Source organism: Pygocentrus nattereri, chromosome 15 (genome assembly GCF_015220715.1).
Source record: "Pygocentrus nattereri isolate fPygNat1 chromosome 15, fPygNat1.pri, whole genome shotgun sequence".
Classification (NCBI taxonomy): domain Eukaryota; kingdom Metazoa; phylum Chordata; class Actinopteri; order Characiformes; family Serrasalmidae; genus Pygocentrus; species Pygocentrus nattereri.
The window spans coordinates 30,529,642-30,553,542 of NC_051225.1; the positions used below are offsets into that span (position 1 = coordinate 30,529,642).

A 23,901-nucleotide genomic window follows, 5' to 3' on the forward strand; every position below is an offset into this window, starting at 1 on the left:
TAAAAAAGGTATTAAACCGTCATCAGGACAGTAAGGCCCTTTTGTCACTGGGGTGGGACCCTCAAGAGTACATATCAGTACATTTAGCCAGGGAACATAACCATAATTTATCCATCCATCCATCCATTTTCCAAGCCACTTCTCCGTCACGGTCGCGGGGGGGTGCTGGAGCCTATCCCAGCAGTCATCGGGCGGAAGGCAGATACACCCTGGACAGGTCGCCAGTCCATCGCAGGGCAGACAGACAAACACAGACAGTCACTCACACCCAGGGGCAGTTTAAAATGTCCAATTGGCCTGACTACATGTCTTTGGACTGTGGGAGGAAACCGGAGAACCCGGAGGAAACCCACGGAGACACGGGGAGAACATGCGAACTCCACACAGAGAGGACCCCGAACCTTGTGTGGTGTTGATGTGTTTGTTACTCACTGGTTTGGTGGACCCACTGCATTATTGTTTTTTAATCAGTACAGCCATGACAATTTATGTGAAAATACCAGATGTTTAATATCACAAGTGGCCAGTGTAGGGTACTCCTTTAGCAGCTGTAGCCAGTCAGCAGCCTGTCCATGTTGTCCACCTTCACGCACACGCACACACATATACAAACACATACACACACACACTAACAGGAAGCCATGTAGGAGGAGAACAGAGTGAAGGACACAACACCTCCACACTTTTATTCCCCGTGGGTTCAGCCCAACACCACATGTGTAATATTAATGTGTGGGGTGTGAAGTCACTGAAAATGTATTATTTTATATGTTCTTCACAGAAAGTGAGCAAAGGCCCAGGGCTCTTGGGTTAAAATAATAATAAATTGCTTCATTTTACTTTTGGTAAACATTGAAAATGGGTCCCTGAACACCACACACAGGTTAAATATGACATTTTTGCAAATTTTAGTGCACAATTTTGTGCACACTATTTGAGTTTAATATTGGAAAAATATATATTTTCCCCCCGATATGTTAAATTCAGCAAATGAACTGTAATTGTGCATTAAAATGAACGTCATTTGACTGGGGCACCCACACTTTGGTGTTTTGCTGCATGTTTATATTATCAGGACAAGTTGGTGTAAACCTTTCACTTTTTGACTGATCTATCATGGATCAATGGCTACAAACAGAAAATCTTACACATTTGTTTTGGATGTTTATTATTCATTATTATTATATTTACTTGCATTAAATACAACTGTGCTGGTTAAATCTTGTGGGCCATGAAACATGGCTGGTTGTGGGGCGGCAGGGTGCAAAAGGTTGGGAACTCGTGCCTTATTTTATGCTTTATTTGATCCGATGTCATATCATCAACCTTTAGCCAACGGAACATCATCTATAATGTGTTTTACTGTGTCCAACCAAGCAGGTTGGTTAAAAGCAAAAAAGAATGCAGAAAAAAGAAGGCAAGTGGCCACTCGGGCCGCAGACGCTGCAGTTTTAGAGGCCAAAATGTGAAATGTTGTGTCCAATATCTCACTCTGTAAATAGGAGAGGGAGAAAACGGAAAACAAAAACAGAGAAATAAAAAGAAAGACAGAGGGAAAAAGGTGGGAGCTCACCCAGGAGTGAGAAGACAGAGCGAACTGAATGTGTACACACACAGACACACACGCACACACTGCCCCCCAACGCTGGCTGAGGCTTATCAGCGCCCCCCCCCCCCCCCCCCCCCCCCCCCCCGTCGCTCTAATGGAGCAGCTCCTTTCACTCTACAAACACTGAAAGGCAAATATTTGTTAGCAATGACGCACTAATCACTGATTGTGGTCACAGGCACAGAGGTATTCAATAAAGGCCTCATTTTCTCTTTTTCCCCTCATTTCTCTTCTCCCTCGTCCATCACTCTCTCTTTTTTTCTGCTCCTTTCTCTATCTCTCTCGCCGCCTCACTCTGACTCACTCGCTCAATCATTCACTGCGCTCCCTCAGTCTCTCTCTCTCTCTCTCTCTCTCTCTCATTTTGGCTTGCTCTAGTGCTCTCTCCTTTTTTTTCATTCTCTCTCTTTTCCTCTGGGCAGAGCGCCAGCATCTCTTCCCTGGCGCCAAGCCAACATCCTCCTCCTCCTCCTTCTCTCCCCCTTGCTTGCCCCCTCCTCACTCTCTGTCTCTCTCTTTCTCTCTCTCACTGATTGATGGTCCCTCCATTTGGGAAAAGGAGGAAAAGAAACAGAGAGAGAGAATGAGAGAGAGAGCGAGAGAGGGAGAGAGAGAGAGAGGGAGAAAAGGAGAGCAGCAAAGCACAGACAAATACACACACACACACACACACACACACAGACACAGATACACACACAGGAACACAAACAGAAAAATACAGTGAAATGTGAATGGAAAACATTACACTGTTTTCAGAAGGGAGGATATGGACACACACACACATACACAGACAAATAAACGGAGAATCACACAAACACACATACATACAGTGTGCTCTCCAGAGAAATGCCTTTTTTTATAAGGAAGTACAGTCCTGAGGCTAAACTCAGCCCAGAGTAAATGTTTATTTTTAAGCATTGCTCTGCTCTCTGCCCCACTTCAGGATTTTCACAGCAACGTCCAACATTTATATTCATTTCATATTCCTACACACATCGTAGAAAAACTGTAAAAAGCAGCATCGGCAGTGCCAAACAGAACCTGAATCAATGACTGTAAATATCAGTAAAAGTCAGTCATTTAATTTCTTAGATATGCTGCATTTTATTGTTCTATATGTTATTCTGACATTCAGTGTTTTATCATAAAAATCACAGTAGCAACTTTTAAAATAAACACAAATGTCTATGAAAAAAGGTTATATTTGTTTATGTGGATCTACATTTTATATATATATATAAACAGTGGATATATAAATACACACACTTTCATAATTCTTTGACAGTGACTGTACACTATACTGCCAAAAGTATTCAGTCGCCTGCCTTCACACGCATATGAACTTGAGTGACATCCCATTATTAATCCATAGGGTTTAATATGATGTCGGTCCACCCTTTGCAGCTATAACAGCTTCTTCTGTGAAGGCTTTCCACAAGGTTTAGCTGTGTGTTTATGAGAATTTTTGACCATTCTTCCAGAAGCACATTTTTGAGGTTAGACACTGATGTTGGGCGAGAAGGCCTGATTTGCAGTCTCCACTCTAATTCATCCCAAAGGTGTTCTATCGGGTTTAGGTCAGGACTCTGTGCAGGCCAATCAAGTTCTTCCACACCAATCTCACTCATCCATCAAACTTTACACTTGGCACAATACAGTCAGACAATCGTTCTGGCAACCGCCAAACCCAGACTCGCTCATTGGATTGCCAGATGGAAAAACGTGATTTGTCACTACAGACAGCACGTCTCCACTGCTCTAGAGTCTAGTGGCAGCACTTTACACCACTGCATTCGACGCTTTGCATTGCACTTGGTAATGTAAGGCTTGGATGCAGCTGCTTGGCCTTGGAAACTCATTCCATGAAGCTCTCTATGCTGTTCTTGATCTAAGTCCACATGAAGTTTGGAGGTCTGCAATGATTGACTCTGCAGAAAGTCATCTGCTGACCCCGCTCTGTCCCCCGCTTTCGTTCCCAATCACTTCCACTTTGTTATAATACCACTGACAGTTGAATGTGGAATATTTAGCAGCAAGGAAATTTCATGACTGGACTTGTTGCACAGGTGGCATCCTATCAGGGTACCACTCCGGAATTCACTGAGCTCCTGAGAGCGACCCGTTCTTTCACAAATGTTTGTAGAAGCAATCTGCAGGTCTAGGTGCTTGGTTTTATACACGTGTGGCCATGGAAGAGATTGGAACACCTGAATTCAATGATTTGGATGGATATATATATATATATATGTATATATATATATATATATATATATATACGTCTATAAGGATGCAGTGTGTGTACCCCAAAGCACAATGTAAATGCTTTCTCAAAAGCCGAGCCGTCGCCGACTAATCACAGACGCCTGGCAATTATCTAGCATGTTTAATATCTAGCCCAGTCGGCGACTGTGAGTCAACAGCAGCGTCCAGCTACAGCCAATGGGAACGCGTAGAGAGAGAACCGCGTCACCGTCAAAAAATAACAACAGTACAAACAGACAGGTACGTTTTCACTGATAAAATATTCACCTCATACTCTCTCTGCAGAACAGACAGTCCCTGCTGGCCCTGTGCCTTTATCCATCGTCTCGTCCATATTCGTTCCTTTTTCTTCTTTCTTTTCTCACTACAAATCAGCGCAGTGACAACTCGGATTGCTTGTTTTTTGACGTGCATTTTGGAAATGGCCTATCTTCTACGTGGTATTGCTAGTTCTCACGAGAGTTTAGTTTTCGTGTGTTGTCGTGTTTTTGGACAGCAGCCAGATGAGTCGGCGATTCCCCAGGGTGAAAGTCGTTTAATTCGTGAGCCCGTGTCGCCGATCAGTCATGTAGTGTGAAAGCCACAACAACTGAAAGACTCGCGATTACAGCACAACCAGTCATGTAGTGTGAACGGCACAAAAACCTGACGACTGAAAAAGTCGTGTAGTGTGAACCAGGCATAACTAATTGCAAGTTGTGAGCTGCATGCAACACAAATTCTGTGAAACTTGATAGTTATACAAAGTAACTTAAAAACAATCTAAGTTGCATGCAAGACAATAGAATTACTCAAGTAGTGGATTACTCAACTGGTACTTTTGATAGACCATATAGCCCCATAAAGCCATCTACAGGATGCTGAGCTGTTGCTGTTCAAGTGTGGCCCTCTTATCGGGACAGTGTGAGTCTGGCCCCTGAATTCAGGTTACTAATTCATACAGGTGAATATGGACTTCTCTCATTGTTTACTTCGGGCAACTGAGTCACAACACTGTGTTAAAATTAATAATGAATAACCTGCAAAAGCTGACCTAGACAACAGTTGACATTAATAACATTTATTAATCAACAACATCTTTAGCTGTCTGAAGAAAGGCACACAAACCGTCTTGGTCTGTCTAACTGATCCACATTTATGACAAAATAAATGCCTTTTTGACATTTTTAAAAACTGACAAGGACATGTTAGAATAACTAAGAAAAGGAGCTTCCTTTGTCTTTGTTTGGTGCAGCTCTGTCCTCCTTTAAATGGCGGTTTGCGGCGGTCTCTTCCCCATGTATAGGACATGTGAGGGACATGCTGCCATATTTTATTTACTTAAAATTTTATATGGACTTCGGTAATCATTTACCAGAGAATTTGATATTGTGGTAGAGGGGAGATGAATGTAGCTGTCATGCCGAGTTTTCACTGGCCAAACAACAACAGTATTTACTGGCTAATGGAAAACCTGATTCAATTATAGAGGTATGCAAGATATTTTATCACATTGTAAATATATCTGAGATATTTCACGCTGAAACAGAAACCATTTGCAGAGCAACAGCAGCTCAAACATAAACACACACAGACACACACACACGCATGCAGGTCTTTAGATACATGTGCACTCATGCATCTACAAATGCAAACACACAGCAGGGAACTCAAGTCTTTCTGATCAACAGAGAGGCGTGCGCACACACACACACACACACACACACACACACACACACACACACACACACACACACACACACACTTCTCTCTCATTCCAAACAGGTTACATCACTTCTACACTCTGCCTCTTTATTCACTAATTAGCTCCATTACATACACACACACACGCACACACGCACATCCATCCATCCATCCATCCATCCTCCAAGACGATTCTCCGTCATGGTCGCGGGACACGCATATATATATATATATATATATATATACACACACACACACACACACACACACACACACACACACACACACACACACAAACATATACACAAACATCCCCCACCTGGGGCAGTCTGATCACCTCTCATTGTTCCTGCTCCCGAAGTATGTGCCACTCATCAAACGTGTGAAAACATCAACAAAGACTGTTAAGGTATGGCCAGAGGGGGCCATCTCTACACTACAGCGTCAGTTTGAAAACACTGACTGGAGTGTGTTCTCCTCTCAAGCCACCACAGAATCTCACACAGATTTGGACACGTACACTTCAGCAGTCATGAGTTACATCAACTCATGCATAGACAACGTCACTTCTGTTAAACAACTGAAAATCTTTCCTAATCAGAAACCCTGGATGAATGCAGAGGTTCGCCTACTGCTGAAAGCACGTGATGCTGCTTTCAGATCTGGCGATGCCGAGGCTTACAGCTCAGCCAGGGCAAACCTGAAAAAAGGGATTAAGAAAGCCAAGTACATCTACAAACTGTCTGTTGAGGAGAACTTCCACAACTCTGACCCCCGCCGCATGTGGAAGGGCATTCAGGCAATCACTGGCTACAGGCCTCCATCCCTGACCCCCTCAGCCAGCAGTGCCTCTCTCCCAGATGAGCTTAATCAGTTCTACGCTCGTTTCGACCAGAGGAATGACCAACACAGCACGTGGAGTGGTCTTCCCCACAATGAAAGCCCCCTCACACTTTCCACTGATAATGTACAGTCTGTACTGAGCAAGGTGCATGCACGCAAAGCTGCTGGTCCAGATGGCGTCCCTGGACGTGTCCTCAGAGCGTGCGCTGGACAGTTAGCCAAGGTCTTCACCGATATCTTCAACCTATCACTGGCCCAGGCTGCTGTTCCGTCATGCTGGAAGACATCCACCATCATACCGGTGCCAAAGTGCTCATCTGCTGCATGTCCTAATGACTTCCGCCCAGTCGCACTCACCCCCATTGTGATGAAGTGCTTTGAGAAACTGGTCCTCAACCACCTAAAGACAGTGCTCCCACCATCCCTGGACTCCCACCAGTTTGCATACCGTGCAAACAGGTCGACTGAGGATGCAATTTCCACTGCTCTTCACTCTGCCCTCACCCATCTGGATGAAAGGAACACCTACATCCGCATGCTGTTCATCGACCTCAGCTCTGCTTTTAACACGGTCATCCCAACTAGGCTGGTCACCAAGCTCAGCGACCTGGGAATCAGCACCCCCATGTGTAACTGGGTTTTGGAATTCCTGACAGACCGACCCCAATCTGTGAGATTGGGCAGTCATATGTCTACCACCATCACCCTGAACACTGGTGTGCCGCAAGGCTGTGTGCTGAGCCCTCTGCTCTTCTCCCTGTTCACCCACGATTGTGTTCCTCTGCACACATCTAACATCCTCATCAAGTTTGCAGACGACACCACAGTGGTTGGCCACATCAGGAACAACGATGAATCGGCCTACAGGGAGGAGATCCAGCACCTGACTTCCTGGTGCACCACCAACAACCTCATCCTGAACACAGGCAAAACCAAAGAACTCATCGTGGACTATCGGAAAACCAAGGGCTGCACACACTCTCCTGTCTACATCAACGGAGCAGAGGTAGAACGTGTGTCCAGCTTTAGGTTCCTGGGAATCCACATCTCGGCAGACCTTTCATGGTCCTTCAACACCTCCCATCTCATCAAGAAGGCACAGCAGCGTCTTTACTTCCTGAGGAGACTAAAACAAGACCGGCTGTCTCCTCAGATCCTCACAAATTTTTACAGATGCACCATCGAGAGCATACTGACCAACTGTGTGACCGTGTGGTACAGTAGCTCCACTGTGGCGGAAAGGAAATCCCTGCAGAGGGTAGTAAGGACTGCTCAGCGCATCACAGGCATGCAGCTCCCTGCCATCAAAGACATTCACCACCAGCGCTGTGTGCGCAGAGCACACAGCATCATTAAGGACCCCTCCCACCCCAACCACAAACTGTTCAACCTACTTCCATCCGGGAGGAGATACAAGAGCATCCGGGCCAGAACCAGTTGGCTCAGGTCCAGCTTCTTTCCCTCCACAATCACTCTGCTGAACTCCACACCTCGCTGATAACACTACCACTCATACTGCACACAGCGGACTATGAACACTGCCTTTCATACTACACTCACCAATCAGAGCTGTTGTTTTATTTTATTTTATTCATCATTATTACCACTGCACAAATGTAACATTCTACTGCCATGTAAATAACACATCGCAACAGTTATTCTATACAGTGTACATCTCCAACATGTTCATGTATATATCTACACATCTATAATCTATTTTTTTGCATATCTATAAGTAATTTATTCTATATGCTGTAATGTTGCACTATGCCTATTTATTGCACACTTGCACACTCTCTTTTTGCACTATTTGCTACTATTTGCACTTCTGGTAGATGCTAACTGCATTTCGTTGCCATGTACTTGTACTGAGTAATGACAATAAAGTTGAATCTATCTATCTATCTATCTAAACTGGCATTTTGACCCACCCTTATGCATCTCCCCTCAAACAGACCCATGTAAACTACCACAAATGAAACAGAGAGAGAGATGGAGAGTGAGAGAGAGTGAAACAGACAGAAAAACAGACAGACAAGACATACAGACAGAGAGAGAGAGAGTGAGAGTGAAACAGACAGAAAGACAGACAGACGAGACATACAGAGAGAGTGAGAGTGAAACAGACAGAAAGACAGACAGACAAGACAACCAGATGGAAAGAGAGAGGAAATCTATTTTTCTAAAATGAAGGCATCAAAGCAAAGCCTAACACACACACACACACACACAAACATACATGGTTCATTTCAGTGATTCAGGTCAGAACAGCAAACACACAGAAAAACACACAACTTTACATTAAACACACACACAAACACACACACAATCCATTTCAGTGATTCAGGTCAGAACAGTAAACACACAACTTTACATTAAACACACACACAAACACACACACACGGTCCATTTCAGTGATTTAGGTCAGAACAGCAAACACACAGAAAAACACACAACTTTACATTAAACACACACACACAAACAGCCCACATTTTAACAGACATACACAGACACTCACACATACACACTGAGTCTAATTCACAAACATATCTTTTTCCCCTCACACACCGCAGCAGATGCCAACACACACACACACACACTGGTATGCATCATGTGACACACTGGGCAGATAAAGAAGAGAGCAGAGGCAGCAGTGGGCAGACAGACAGACTATCTCTCTCTCTTTCTCTGTATCTTTTTCTATGTACATACATATATACATTATACACATATACACAGACACACACACACACACACACACACACACACACACATATATCTATCTATCTATCTATCTATCTATATATATATATATATATATATATATATATATATATATATATATATATATATATATATAATTTATATGTGTGGACCTCTGTTCCTCAGTTCCTCTGTCTCATAGGCTGTCAAAAACCACACACTAGCACACTATATATTATGTCATTACTAATGCACCACTCATAGAAAACTACATGTAGTATAGTAGTGTGTGATTTTGGACCAGGCCTGCACAATCTTCACATAAGCTGTCAGATATCGCAATGACGATATGAGAGTGATAAATTATTATATAATTATTACACAAAATAGTGCGTCTCTGACTGGATGTTAAGCAAGTATAGTTTTTTTTAGCAAAATAGAAAATTACAAAATCACTGTTCTGCAAATTAACAGGAAATAAATAGCACTACCTTTGTGCACTAAAAGGCTGAGACACAGTCAGCATTACCCCAACAGCTTTTTCTATAAAGGCTACAAAAGCAATTAAATATATATTTATTTTTATATAGGCACACAAATGTTTATATATTTAATTATTTATTGTTTGTTGTGACCGTAAAAAACAATTGTGTGCGTGAGAACATTTTTACAGGCATGCAGTTTAGGATGGAGTTTTTTGAGCTGTGCTTGTGTGTGTTTTGTAGTTGACTGTTTAGCCTAATGGTTAAGTTACGTAGGAGAGCAGAGTTCAATCCCAGCACAGAGAAGCACTCATTAGGCTTCTAATAGATTGTGCTGGCACGATAATGACATCTCTCTGGTATTGCGTGGGAGTTAATCTGTCATCATAGCTCTTAACAGTGTGTTTATCGTGATAACTCATATTGGGATAATGATAAAAATATGCTATGTCATACAGCCCTATTTTGGATGCAGTCATACTCTTATCTCTCTCTCTTACTCTGCTTCCATCTATCTCCCTCCTCCCTTTACTTCCCCTCCTGGTGTCATTGTCCCTCTCTCTGTTATTTTATTTTTTTTACTGAATGTGAAAACACTAGCTGCTACTAGTGTTACAACTTCATGATGAATGGAGAAATGCAAATGCTACAAAAGTTGGAAAAAAATTTCTTCCATCAACATCTATTCAACGTTAAGGATGTTTTTTCCTTGTCTGAATCCTGAAGATACAAGATTGTGTTGCAATGATGATGATATACAGAAAAAAACATGGAAAGACTGCAAGAACGTGGGCGAAGGCATTAATTACATCAATTCACTAAACTCAAAGCAGTCAATTTTCCTACACCTTTTAAAACTAAATAGAATTTTGTATTAGGCTCTCAAAAAAAGACAGATTTATTGAGATACTTCCGTTAAAACAATGGTAGCAGATACAGCACTTAGACAGATAGCTATATAGCTAATGTCAATGTTAAAAGCCATCCTACTTCATGTGATGAGCTGTAACGTTTGTATTTTGAAATGCAGGTTCTCTGGAATCATTAATGGAGTTGGAACAGAGAAGCAAGTAACTATTATTCACAATTACCCTCTTCACTTTTCAGATAACGTTTACAGTTTTAATCACTACATCGTCGTCTTCACAGGTGTGGTCAAATTTGGCGAACACCGGAGAACGTCTGCAGACAGTTTTATGTTTTCCACCACCTGCGAACATCTTCAGGAGGTTGTCCTACGCAAACACACAGGGCAGATGGATGAAGGGTTACCTTTTAAATGTTTACGCAAAGTCCTTGTACTTTTGAACGTTATTCGTCTGTATTGTCCTCCTTGGCTGTGTTTACATGCAAAGATTTTTGCCAATCCGATTGAATACAATTGCATTACAGATTCAGACTGAGGTGTTTATATCCTCACTCTGTTCAACAATCTGATGAAAATCTTCGTTTACATGCCCACTTGAAGTAATCCGATGCAGAATGATGCGCATGCGTGGAGCAGCGCTGAGAGTAAATGTTACCATAACAGCGAACATCATGTGAGGTCCAGTCGGCGTGAGATGAGTTTCCAGTCGGCGCGCTTGTGTTTTTAATGGCTTAAACTGATGTCAGGCTCAGAAAAACGTCCTTCACATGCACTTATAAAGGAAGACGTCGTGCTCTGAGACACATAAGCTGGTCATCCATCCCACCGCAGTCTTTTAAAGCTCAGAGCATAAACTTTGTCTCCTCTGCAGACCAGTTTCAGCTCCACCATGTTGAACGGTATAAACCTTTCGCTATGATGCGCCGCGCATGCGCAGAACGTACTTACACGGTCCGATTGGAGTGTAATCGGATTCAGGCGTTTACTTTTGTTATTCTTCTATTTAACTGATTATTTAGAGGTTTACCCACCTCGTTCAATTGGATAGAAATTGTATAGACTAGACTAGACTATTCCAGTTGAGGTGTTTGAGCTATTAGTCGGATTATTAACAGATTATCAGGCTGCATGTAAACGTGGCTATTGTTAGTTAGCAAATGCATAAAGCAGCCTCGAGCTAAATTTAAAAGCTGATAGCTACATAAGAGTTATTTGGTAACGTAGTGATTCATAATAGCCGAATAATCGATCACACCTTTCAGGGTGAGCAGTACGTGGGCGGAGCTTCACATAGCTTGCGTTATAAGCTGCATTCTTAGTAAATGGAACTCGATTCAGGCACATTGAGGGCACATATTGCGGTCGCACCGAGCCACATGTGTTGTGCCTGCACTCATAAATACATCTGGCCCTCTCTCACTCTCCCTCTCTCCATCACTCTCTATTCATCTATTCTGGCAGAGACAGTCAGAGTGATTAGAGTGTTGGTGCTGGTGTAGCTGTGAGAGGGGGGACAGCCCAGCGTCTCTAACCCACTGACGCCCACCGCTACTGCGTCTGACACACACACACACTCACTCACACAGCCTGTGGATGTGTGATCATGACCTACATTCACAGAAAAGCAGCTACTCTAAACTCTGGTCTCCCACAGAACTCAACTCAGTTTGACTCAGCTCAGTCCAATTCAACCCAACTTAACTCCACTCAGCTCATCTCATCTCAGCCTTATACAATGTATTAGCTCAGTCCAAGTCAAATCATCTCAGCTCAGTTAGACTCAGCTCAGCACAGTTCCACTGAATTAAATTTGATCCAACTTCGATTCAGCTTAGATCAGTTCAGTTCAATTAAATCAAACTCAGCTAAGCAAAGCTCAGCTCAACTCTTATCAAATTAACTCAGCTTATCTGTTTAACTCAAAGCCCTTTTACGAAAGTCTGTTCAGTCTGCGACCACAAATATTTTGCATGGTTTGTCTGAATAACGCACCAAAAAAATTTAAATCTGGTTGTTCTACTGCACATGTGCAGATCTCCACAACTGCTCACGATGTAACTAGCAAGCTCATTTGCTCTTGTTACTGGAGGGTGGAACTTTCTCAACAGATATCAAGTTAGGCGTTACAAGCTTTGCCATTCATATGTCAATCAGACTTATCTGACTTAATTCAGTTCAGTTCAACTCAGCTCCAAATATCTCAACTCAGTTCAACGCAGCTCAGTTCATCTCAGTTTAGTTCCAGTCAACTCAACCCATCTTAATCCATCAACTCAGCATAACGCCGATCAGCTCAGTTCAGTTAAATTCAACTAGACTAAACTCAGCTCGGCTTAGCTCAACTCAACCCAATGTACCAGCTCACTCCAACTCAAATCAAATCAACTCAGCTCAGTTCACTTTAACTCAATTCAGCTCAACTCAAATAAAAGCTAAGCTCAGTTCAACTCAAAAGCACAGTTCAACTCAGTTAAATTCAATTCAAAACACTTCTGCTAGACTCAAGTCAACCCAATCCAACTCAGTTCAACTAAACCCAATCCAATTCAGCTCTGCTAGACCCAATTCAACCCAATCCAACTCAGCTCAGTTTAACTCATCTCAACTCAACTCAGTTCGACTCATCTCAATTCAAAGCAGCTCTGCTAGACTCAAGTGAACCCTATCCAACTCAGCTCACCTCGACTCAGTTCAACTAAACTCAACTCAACACAGCTCTGCTAGACTCAATTCAACCCAGTCCAACTTAGCTCAGTTTAACTCAATTCAACTCACCTCAGCTCAGTTCAACGCATGTCAATTCAAAACAGCACTGCTAGACTCATCTCAACCTAATCCAGCTCAGCTCAATTTAACTCAAATTAAATCAACCTGACACAAACTAACTCAACTCAGACCAGCTTTAGTCATTCCATTCATTTAGAAGTACATATTCTAGTAGGATAGTGTTGGAGGGGCAGGACTTCGTGTTCAAAAGCTGCGTGGTGGCACTTGCTTGGGAGCCTTCGGCTCACTTGTTGTTGTGTTCATTCTGTGCTACTCGATCAGATAACGCTTTTTTGTGAAGTCTTTTGTGTCCCAGTTTAGCTCTTTGCTGTTATATGTACGTTATCGTTATATGTATTGCTGTTGTCTTTGTTAACCGTTTGGTATTAGTTGTTACTGTCTCCCCTTTCTCCCCACTGTGTTTGAGCTGGTTTCCTGCTGGGAGTAGGTACAGTTAAGATTGAAATTTTTGTCTGTATGCCTTCAAAACTAACTTTAACCAAGTCATATTGCAATCTATCATGCAACGGCAATGACAAACAAACTTCTTGAGCCTTACCTACTAATTTACATTGCAGCAAGGGAGACCAGATCTCCCTAGACCAGTTTAAAGCAGGAGCAATACGCTCGAACACGCCAAAGTATGTATCTACCTCAGCCTCTTTGAATGGTGGTATGAGTGCGATATGTTTACTCACATCAAACGCAGGTGGATTAATAGCTGAAGGAGCAGGAGCGGATGCCACCAGAGTAGCTGCTGGAGAAGACCGTGGGGAAGAAGGAGGAGGTTGTGCAATGTCCGGCTGGGCAGCTGGAAGAGGAGCAATCTTCATTGCTCGCATCTCCAATTCCTGTAGTCGGACCTCCCGATCAACATCAAGCTCAATCTTCCGAATGGCCAACTTTAAGTCCAGCTCTACCTGTCGTACATGTGCTTTTTCCTGAGCCTCCAACTGGAGACGAGTGATGTGCACCTAAGCACGAGCTTCATGAAGTGATCCTGAACACCCAGGAGAAAAAGGGCCGAAACGAGGCAATGTTGCCCTGAGATCAACTTCAGGCTTAGCTTGCTCCGTAGCTCCATCAACAGGAGTCACCACCTTTCAACATCACTCTCCACCACAGAAGTAGTAACAGGCTGGGAAAACTCAAACACCCAATTACCTCAACTTGTTAATGACTTTAATTCTAACGTCTTTTTTATAACAGACTGTCTAGCTACTTGAACCCCATAGTATGCTGCTATCTCCAGTACTTCACCCTTGTGACACTTCTCGATTGCCTCCAGGCTAGGTGAAGCAACAAACAACTGCAAGTCAAAGGTTCCCATACCGTATGCATACATAAAGTTAGAACACCAGTGCCAGGCCACCCACAAACACCATGGGACAGTTATTTGACGATCTATGAATAATTTATCAACGATCTATCCCGGACGAGCCCCCAAATGTTACCATCCCCACACTCTCCCCTGGACTGTAGCCTTTTGTGGGAACGTAACATACAGCTTCTCCTGCCACAGTGCAACAGACACAGTCCAAACAATTACTGTATATATTGCAAAAACCATACATAATACAAAGTACAGTTGCTGCAGATTCTCACTCTCACACAACAAAGTCATAAACAAGGTCATTTACTGACATGTATAGTGGTTTAGCAAAAAAAAAAAACACTCAACAGCTCTGATCCCTGATCATCACCAACAGGCCAGTCAGCTGCAAGTGTGTAATTCATTAGAAAAGCCTTGAGTCACCTTGAGTAAGTCATCAGTCAAGTGGAGAATCCAACAAAGCACCACACACACATACACACACACATCCGCTGCTGCCAATGAGCTGGAAAGAAGGAGGAAATGAAGGAGACGGGTAAGAATGTTTGTGGGGTGGCGGGGTGGTGGGGGAGCAGAGTTAGATTTACGACTGCTCACAAATATGAAAAAGAAACAAATTTTATCAAAAAATCAAACAGATTTCTGCATGTGTCACTCCAAGACAATAACATAGTTGTTTAATTGATCTTATTTATAAGATAAATGAATAACTAAACTGACCATCCAACAAGATGTAGCTTCTAAATGTTTCCTGTAATCATGGACTAAATCACGGTCATTACTAGCATAGCACCTACTAGCTACCTAGCATAGTAGAAGACAAATTATCATAGGTCAATACTGTGTTGGAAATTAGCAGAGTTGCTGGACTATGACAAGATTTCAATCAACGCCTACGACTAGGTCTGTGAAAGGAGGCTTGGGGTTAATTAGCCAGTACCTCCTACAGTGAGCTGTCAGCAAGCAGTTCAATTCCGTCTTCCCATTGTGTGCACACACATCATGCAAGTGTATAGATGCTACAGCTTATGTTTGCGATTTCTGTTCTTTTTTTGATAAATAATTTTTATTCTTGAATTTTCGAAGTGAAGACATGTCTCTCTGTAAGGCCCAATCCCATTTCACCCCTCACCCTTATCCCTTATCCTTCTATTTTACGCGTCCATGCTTAGTGGTAGGGTGTCCCAATTTTTGTTAAGATAGAGGGCTAGGGCAAAGTGTTAGGGCTATATGACCCTCCAAACAGAGGTTTTTTAGAGGCACACTCCAAACAGTGTTATGAGGAAGAAAGAAAAAACAGCAAGATGGCTGCATGAGCGACCAAAAAACCCATAAATGTGAGTATTTTCTCCATTAAAAATTTACAATAACCATTGTACTGTCTTAGTTTAATGTCATTTCAATGTATTTTGGTCCTCATAACAAGTACTAAAAATCGCTAATAATATGCTAATGTCTTGATAGCTAGCTAGCTACATTTCTCATTCCACCTTAAACAGTCCAGCAGAGCTGATACCTGAAGCGCCACAGTGTAACAACTGCTCCATTTAACGTAGAACAATAAAATTCGAATGAGAAGCTGGCAAACAGCTGACTTCAGTGAATAGCTGACTATCATGAAGATTTACGGGTGGGTGGTAATAAATATCGTATACCCCCTCTTTGAAAGCATATGATTCCCTAAATGTGCCTTAAGCCCAGCAGTGAGGTTGCTGAACTTTACCCTCCTCTGTTGTCCACATACCACATTGTCTTCACAACCTTAGTGAAGATCTCAATGTGGCTTGAGTGGGTTGATAGAGGTTTCGGGAATGTATTTACAAAATATATTTGGGTGACTACTGACGTCTAGTGTTTGTTAGCAAAGTTAGGCCAGTGTTAAACTACAGAAGGACAACATGGAGATGAAGCCTGTCGTGGCTGACTGACATGTCTGGGGTTAGAGGGAAATTGTGAACATTTGATTTTTTTACAAACCATTCCTGTAAATGCAGGTGTTAGGTATAAAATGTAAAAATAACTTAGGCAGTTGTCGTCCTCACTACTGCGATGTCTCTGACACACAATGCCTGCTAGCTGTGTCCTGTGACTTGTGATCATCCACCCATCCCCCCACCCCAGAATATCTGCAGAATGAGATGGAAGAAGTTTCAGCTGTGCCCTCTAGTGTCCACACACACACACACACACACACACACACACACACACACATCTCCTTACCTGTTTGTGCATCTCAATGTTGAGTCCGTAGGACATCTCATAGTACTGAGAGAGAGAGAGCAAGAGAGAGAGAGAAAGAAAGCGAGAGAGAGAGAGTCTTCAATCAATAGCACAATTAATTAAATATGAATGAATAAATCATCAATCAAATTAAAACCTCTCTAGCTTGACAAGGACAAATGACTTTCTATAAGCAGAGACGAAGACACACAAAGAGAATGAGACAGACAGACAGACAGACAGACAGAAAATGAGCAACAGAATGAGAAAGGGACAGATAGAGTAAGACGGAGAAAATCAGAAACAGCTACAGTGACAGAGAGTGAGAGAGACAGATAGACACAGAGAGAGTGAGAGAGAGAGAGCGAGCGAGAGACAAACACAAGAAGAGAGGCTACGTTTACACAGCAGGTAAAAGTGGCCCAAATTTGATCTTTTTCTTCACATGTGACACAGATGTGTCATCTGTGTGGCAGTGTGAACAGCAAAAAACGCAGTGCATCTGACATTTTCGATTCCGATTCGAGGCTCTTTTATATGTGGTACTGAAACCCGATCCGTATCTGATCTGTTGCAATGCAACTCAGTCTGAACACCCAGATCAGAATTCACAAGACTTTTCCGTCAGTCCAGCTCGACATTCATCATCATTTGGTGCTGCTGAGAGTCACAAATATTTAGGCTGATGTTTCTGTACCAAAAAATAGAAGAAACTCACTGCAGCCGTTCGACATTTGAAGCGGTTTCGAACTAAGCGGCCGAAGGCAGCCAGAGGAGCCCGAGGCTGCAGCGTCAGAGAACAGCTTAAAGAATCACTGAAGAGGACAAGAACCAAAGAAGTGGCTGAATAAAGCGTCCTTTTTACGGCAAACTCGAGCACACTGTGGGTGATGAGTCCAGCTGTCAACCACTGGAACTTCATAATCGCTCCTGTGATGCTGACGAAGACAACACTGAAGCTCCGGGAGCGACAGGCGTTTACTGGCCGTCATGATTGTTTACCTCTGGACGCCTTGTGAAGCTTTTGCGCATGCGGGTCGGTTTAGGAGCTGATCTGTTCAGACAGATGTGGCATACAGATCACATTTAAAAGATGGTGTGAACAGTCAAACAAAAAAATCAGATTTGCTGAGAAAATCAGACTCAGACCACTTAAACGTAGCTTTAAACTGAGAGAAAGCGAGAGAAAAAAGAAGGAGGGAGAGTCAGCTTGAGGAAGAAAGAGTGAGAGTGGAGAGAGACAGAGCGAGGGAGAGAAACGGATGTAGAGTGAGAGAATGAGAGAGAAACAGACAGAAAGAGAGAGAGGGATGGAGAGAGAGTGAGCTACTGTAAGACACAGAGAGACACAGAAAAAAAGCAAAAGGCTTTAAAACCCCTTTATCAGAGCATAATATGAAATAAATGGTCTACATAATGAAGGAACTGAAAGAGGATTCTTAACAATAAAAATTCACCAATGAAACAATAACGTTCCCGTATCATCCACGGACACTAATCCTCCATCAACGTTTCCTCTCAAAGCCAGAAACATCAGAACACAAATTCCGCTCTTATTCCTGAAACAGCTCTATAACGTCTGTATCCTGTACTCCAGATGCCTAAACGACTCCCACAGTCATAATTCTGCTTGTCCCACAAAGAAATTTGCCAAAATACATTTGGAGCCTGAACCTGTGTGTACTTACACCCCAGAATAAACAGAATACAGGTAAACAAAACCCCAACACTCTGAGAGCTCAGCCCAAGAGCCCAAAGAGGGGGACAGTCCGAGAAGAGCCAGAGAGACAGAGAGAGAGAGAGAGAGAGAGAGAGAGAGAGAGAGAGAGAGAGAGAGAGAGGGAGAGGGAGAGAGAGAGAGAAGGAAGAGAGAAAGACAGCGAGAGAGAAGGAGGAGGGAGAGAGAGAAAGAGAGAAAGACAGTGAGGGGTATCCAATGAGGTAAATCATCCAATTTTTTAAATTTTGATTTTTACTTATTTGGAAATTGTCTCAATCTTTAATTAAGCATTGACATCAGTAAGCAATATTAAACTACTCTGAACTAAATTGAACTTCATTGAACTGAATTAAACTGAACTGAATTGAACTGAACTCAATTAAGCTGTACTGAGTTGAACTGAACTGAATTGAATTGAACTGAACTGAAATAAACTGAACTGAAATGAACTGAACTGAGTGAGAGAGTGACAGAGTATGTGTGTGTGTGTGTGTGTGTGTGTGTGTGTGTGTGTGAGGGTGAGAGTGTTTTTGGTGCATGTGAAGGTGATGCAGTATAATAGCCTTCATAAAAAAAACACAACGAGGCGGAATAAGAAACACTGTGTGTGTGTGCGTGTGTGTGTGTGTGTGATGAGAATCAGTCTTTGTGACACACTCGGTCTCAGCATGCAGACGAGCAGCGCAGTGTGAGTGATGGAGATGAAATCTGACTCAACTGCTTTCTCTCTCTCTTTCCCTTTTCCTCTCTCTCGCGCTCGCTCGCTCTCTCTCCACACACCCACACTCACTCACTCACTCACTCCATCTCTCCAGTCGCTCTGTGTGTGATTCAATTCAACAATGATCTTTTTCTTCCTTTTCATTCACTTGATCATTTCTCTCTCTCTCTCTCTCTCTCTCTCTCTCCTTATCATCATCGCTCCTGCTCAGCTCCTCTGATCCGTCTTCTTTTCTCTCCATCTCTCTTTCTCCTCTATCATTATATAAACTCCATTTCTCTCACATGATCTCTGTCTTAAACCCCCCTGCCCCCCCCCCCCCCCCCCCCCCCCCCCCCCTCTCTCTCTCTCTCTCTCTCTCTGGAAATTTCTACCACAGCGACCTTTCTGTGGCAGGAGAGAGATCAACGCTGCATTATCTGGATTGACAACAAAAAAGGTGTGCAAAAACACTTTGACAAACACCTGCAAATAAAATAAATTAGATATTTTAAATAAAATAATTCAGTGTCATTTTTAAAGCCCCACAATGGAGCCGAAATCGTGGTAATATACAATCAGGATCGACAACTCAGATGATTCTTTACACACTAGGCATTTTTTCATCCTTTTTCATCTTGTATTAAAGGGCAAAACTACATTTTGCTGTCTTTATTGGAACAAAAGCATCTGAAGTAGGGATGCCCCAATTTGGGAAGTCTGGGTTAATACTGATATCTGATATCTTTCATGCAGCTATCTAGTGATGCTGATGCATTGTATGCATTTATAAAACAGAAAGCACTACAAATAAACATAACTTATTTCTGTAGGGATAAAAAGGCAGTAAAATGAATAAAAAACAGGCATTTAGGTATAGAAGCCCTAATCATCTAATCACTCCACTTAACCATAATCTGTCCACTGCCGCTAAAATGTTTTTTGAACAATTATTCGCTGATACTACACCCTGTAAACATGTCGCAGTATATCCTAATGTACTAGTACAGGCTAAAAAATGTACGTAAACAAAAACACACTTATTTTGATTTTAGCTTTAGTGCAGTATAGCTGCTTTTCTTGCATCTCCTGCAGGAAACTGTCTCTCAACATTTGACATTTTGGTGGTTGACAGTTTCTCACTGCATATTAAACTTATCAGGAAGCTAGCAGGAGGTCATATGAATGCATATGAGTGTCCATTCATCTGTAAATTATTGTTGTTGGTCTTAAATATTTCTCTTTGCTATTTTGTTAGCTACTAGCTAGGCAAGATTGTTGTCTGCATTGCTGCCAGCAGTCTGGTTGGTGAAGTATCAATTATACATTCATTTCAATGTTTATGACCATTTACTGTTATAACTCTGTTAGAACTGTGTGTTAGAGCACTCAACAAAGCTTTATTTTACTGCAAAACGTTTAACACCAACAGAGGATCTTTCATTTTCACCTTAAAATCTAATTCTACTATGGAGCCAGATGTTGCCGATCCCTGATATAAGCAAACTAACCTGCAAAAACATCTAATATTGAATTCATTGTGATTGTGATATCAAAACCATGAACAATTTATATAGGACTTCCCATTCAGCCTACAGCTGTTTAGTCCTACCCTTTCACATAGAGTGGTATGGAATGGTGTTCCCATAGACAGTCTGTAGAGTTTTATGAACCACAGAATTAATCATAAATAATTCATTTTTGCCTGAGAATTTTTGCAACAACTTTTGCATTTTGCTGCATTCCCATGTTTGCAGTAAATGCATGACAGCTACAGAAAATTCTGCCACCGCGAGCGACAGCTGTAAGCAGAACGATCCGCCAAGAGGTCAATTTTTGTATTTTTAACATTTTTACCTTCGACCACAGTGGTGGAATAAACTGGGTATTGATTTTCTGGGAGCCATGGACACCAAACGTCTAGTTGTTGATTTCCAGATGAACACAGAGTGACCTCTTGACTTTTTCCACTTTAAGTAGACAGTCTATACTGATAAAGCTCTCCTCTAATAATCCATTTTCGCCGACACTGTGGTCACCATGTCAACGTTTACGTGGCTTCATGTCGCCATTGGCCATGTAACTCTAAGAGGTGCAGATTTTTTATATTTGTTTGCAAAGCAAACATGTGAACACAGCATTAGAATCAAACAGGCTGTTTTTGTTACCGTGTCTTTAAGACATATATATATATGTAAATGATCTCTCTTCTGATTGGCTGCCCTGCATTGTGCCTCATTCAAAAAGCAGTCTGGGCTGAAACACTCCTTATAACTTTGGCATGAAAGGGCAGGGCTAAACTGCTGTCAGTTTTCCGTGATACGGGCCCTTTAAACAGCCTTTTAAAGGATCCCCACATCCCAGAGGAGCGACTGAACTTGACTTTTTCTGATATTACTGAAGATCTCAGTCCAAACTTGATAGTCTGTTCACAAATGAGGCACAATACAGGCCAGCCTATCAGTACAGAGGTCATTTACATACATCAATCTTAAAGGCACAGTAATAAAAACAGTGGGTCTAACTCAAAAGGCTAAAGAGAGGCTGGAGGTATGTCTCATAAACAGGAATGTTTTGACGGTTAATATAAGAGGAAGTAAAGGCATAAAAAATGCAAGGAAATGTGGAATATGGGCCCTTTAACACACACACATCACATGCCGCAAGATTGAAAGCTGCTAATACAGTGAAAGTGCTGAGCAACACGGCCCCAGGTGCACTATGGGTAATAGAGCACAACGTCTTAAACACACTTCCTAATGGCTGGGCCCTGTTCAGGAGCCTTGAACACAGCCAGACCCATCAGTCAGGACTCCCACAGCAATGCAAAGCTTACAGAACATCCCTCACTTCTAAATCAAATCAGCACTTTAAATTTACACCAGCGCTCCCTGAACCAGCGCACTTCATTCAGCTTCATAATTAGCTGATTGGAGGCATTAGAACAGCGAAATACTAAAGTCTGCAGTGCTGCAGCCACTCAGCAGAGGTAAGCATAGTAGCCTGAACCCAAACTCAAGTGAAAATACTGTTACCTCAGTGAAATACTGACTCAATTAAAAGTTAGGTGCATTTGAGGTCTGTAGTTTGCCCCTCCTCTCTTGTTCTGGAACAGAGCAGTAACTGATTGAAATGAACCAAAAGACCTATTCGGGTAAAAATGAAAAACTGACAGGGCAGATATCTGTGATTTTTGGCGACGATTACTGGGATAACCGCGCTGATGGTTTCAGATTGTGGTGTATATGTGTCTACAATTACAGACTGTAGTCCATCTGTTTCTCTGCATACTTTGTTAGCCCCCTTTTACCCTGTTCTTCAGTGGTCAGGACCCCCATGCACCCTCACAAAGCAGGTAATATTTGGGTGGTGGCTCATTCTCAGCACTACATAAACACTGCTGTGGTGGTGGTGGTGTGTTAGTTTGTGTTTTTAAACACCTCTGTGTCACTGCTGGACTGAGAATAGTCCACCAACCAAAAATATTCAGTCAATAGCATCCTGTTGGCAGTGATCTGCGACCACTGATGAAGGACTAGAGGCTTACTGTACAGCAAGAGATGAGCTATCATTTCTGGCTTTACATCTATAGGGTGGATCAACAACGCAGGTGCATCTAATAGAGTGGACAGTGAGTGGATACAGTGTTTAAAAGCTCCAGCAGCACCACTGTGTCTGAGCCAATCAGACCAGCACAACACACACTAACACACCACCACATAAGTGTTACTGCAGTGCTGAGAATGACACACCACCCAAATAGTACCTGCTCTGTGAGGGTCCATAGGGGTCCACTGAAGAACGGGGTAAAAGGGGGCTAACAAAGTATGCAGAGAAACAGATGGACTACAGTCTGTAATTGTACAAAGTGCACCTATATAGTAAGCGGAGCTGATAGAATGGAATATATATATATATATATATATATATATATATATATATATATATATATGTAAGGGTGTATATATGTAATTTAACAGTAGATTAGTTGATGACATCACACATTTCCCCCCCTAACTAGGAATCTACAACCGCTGAGCTTAATGCAATAAACAAATAAAACCTTTAGTTTTCAACCTTTTGTGTATAAGTAAGGTTGACCTTACACAGTAAATATGGTGTTTAAAGGAATGACACAAAACTAGAAATAGACTCAGACTCACATGCCAGAGACTCCAATGAACTCGCATGAACTGATTTGTGAACATCTCTGTCACTTATCAAGGAAGGCATGCAGGGAGAAGACAGTGGTTTCTTTCTGTTTTTCATTTCTTTGAATGAAAAAAGTGCAGATACTGAGCTGACTAACAAGCCCCAGTTTGTCAAGGTGACCCAATTCCTTCTGTCATTAAATAACAGATGACATCATTTTGACATCATTTTGTGCATACATCAGTCATCTACCATTGGTGTGTTATTCAAAAGCTTCGTGGTTTTTAAATAAAACATGTAAATATAAGTAATCGTAATGTTTAAAACATGCAAACATTCAATTATGTGTGCCCAAACTTCTGCCTGATCCTGTAGGTCTGAATGAGTTCAATATTTAGATTACTGTTTGGCACTCATAACAGAAGACAGCAAAGTAAATCGAATGCAAAAACAGAGACAGCAGCACAGTAAACAACTCTGACACCTATTTACACTTCTGAATGCAGTAATATTTTGCTGAATTAACAATCACTTAAATTAATTTTCATTGTTAGTTGGTT

The 23,901-nt window shown here is 42.2% G+C and overlaps 1 protein-coding gene across 3 annotated transcripts in view; it reads right to left on the reverse strand.

Annotated features, from left to right (window-relative positions):
- tle2b (TLE family member 2, transcriptional corepressor b) overlaps nt 1–23,901 on the reverse strand; it is a 101,665-nt gene that overhangs the window by 43,887 nt on the left and 33,877 nt on the right. For all 3 annotated transcript variants that reach the window (XM_017702277.2, XM_017702278.2, XM_017702276.2), the window contains exon 4: nt 16,770–16,814. In XM_017702277.2, the coding sequence (XP_017557766.1) occupies nt 16,770–16,814 (45 nt within the window). The remainder of the gene's footprint in view (nt 1–16,769; nt 16,815–23,901) is intronic.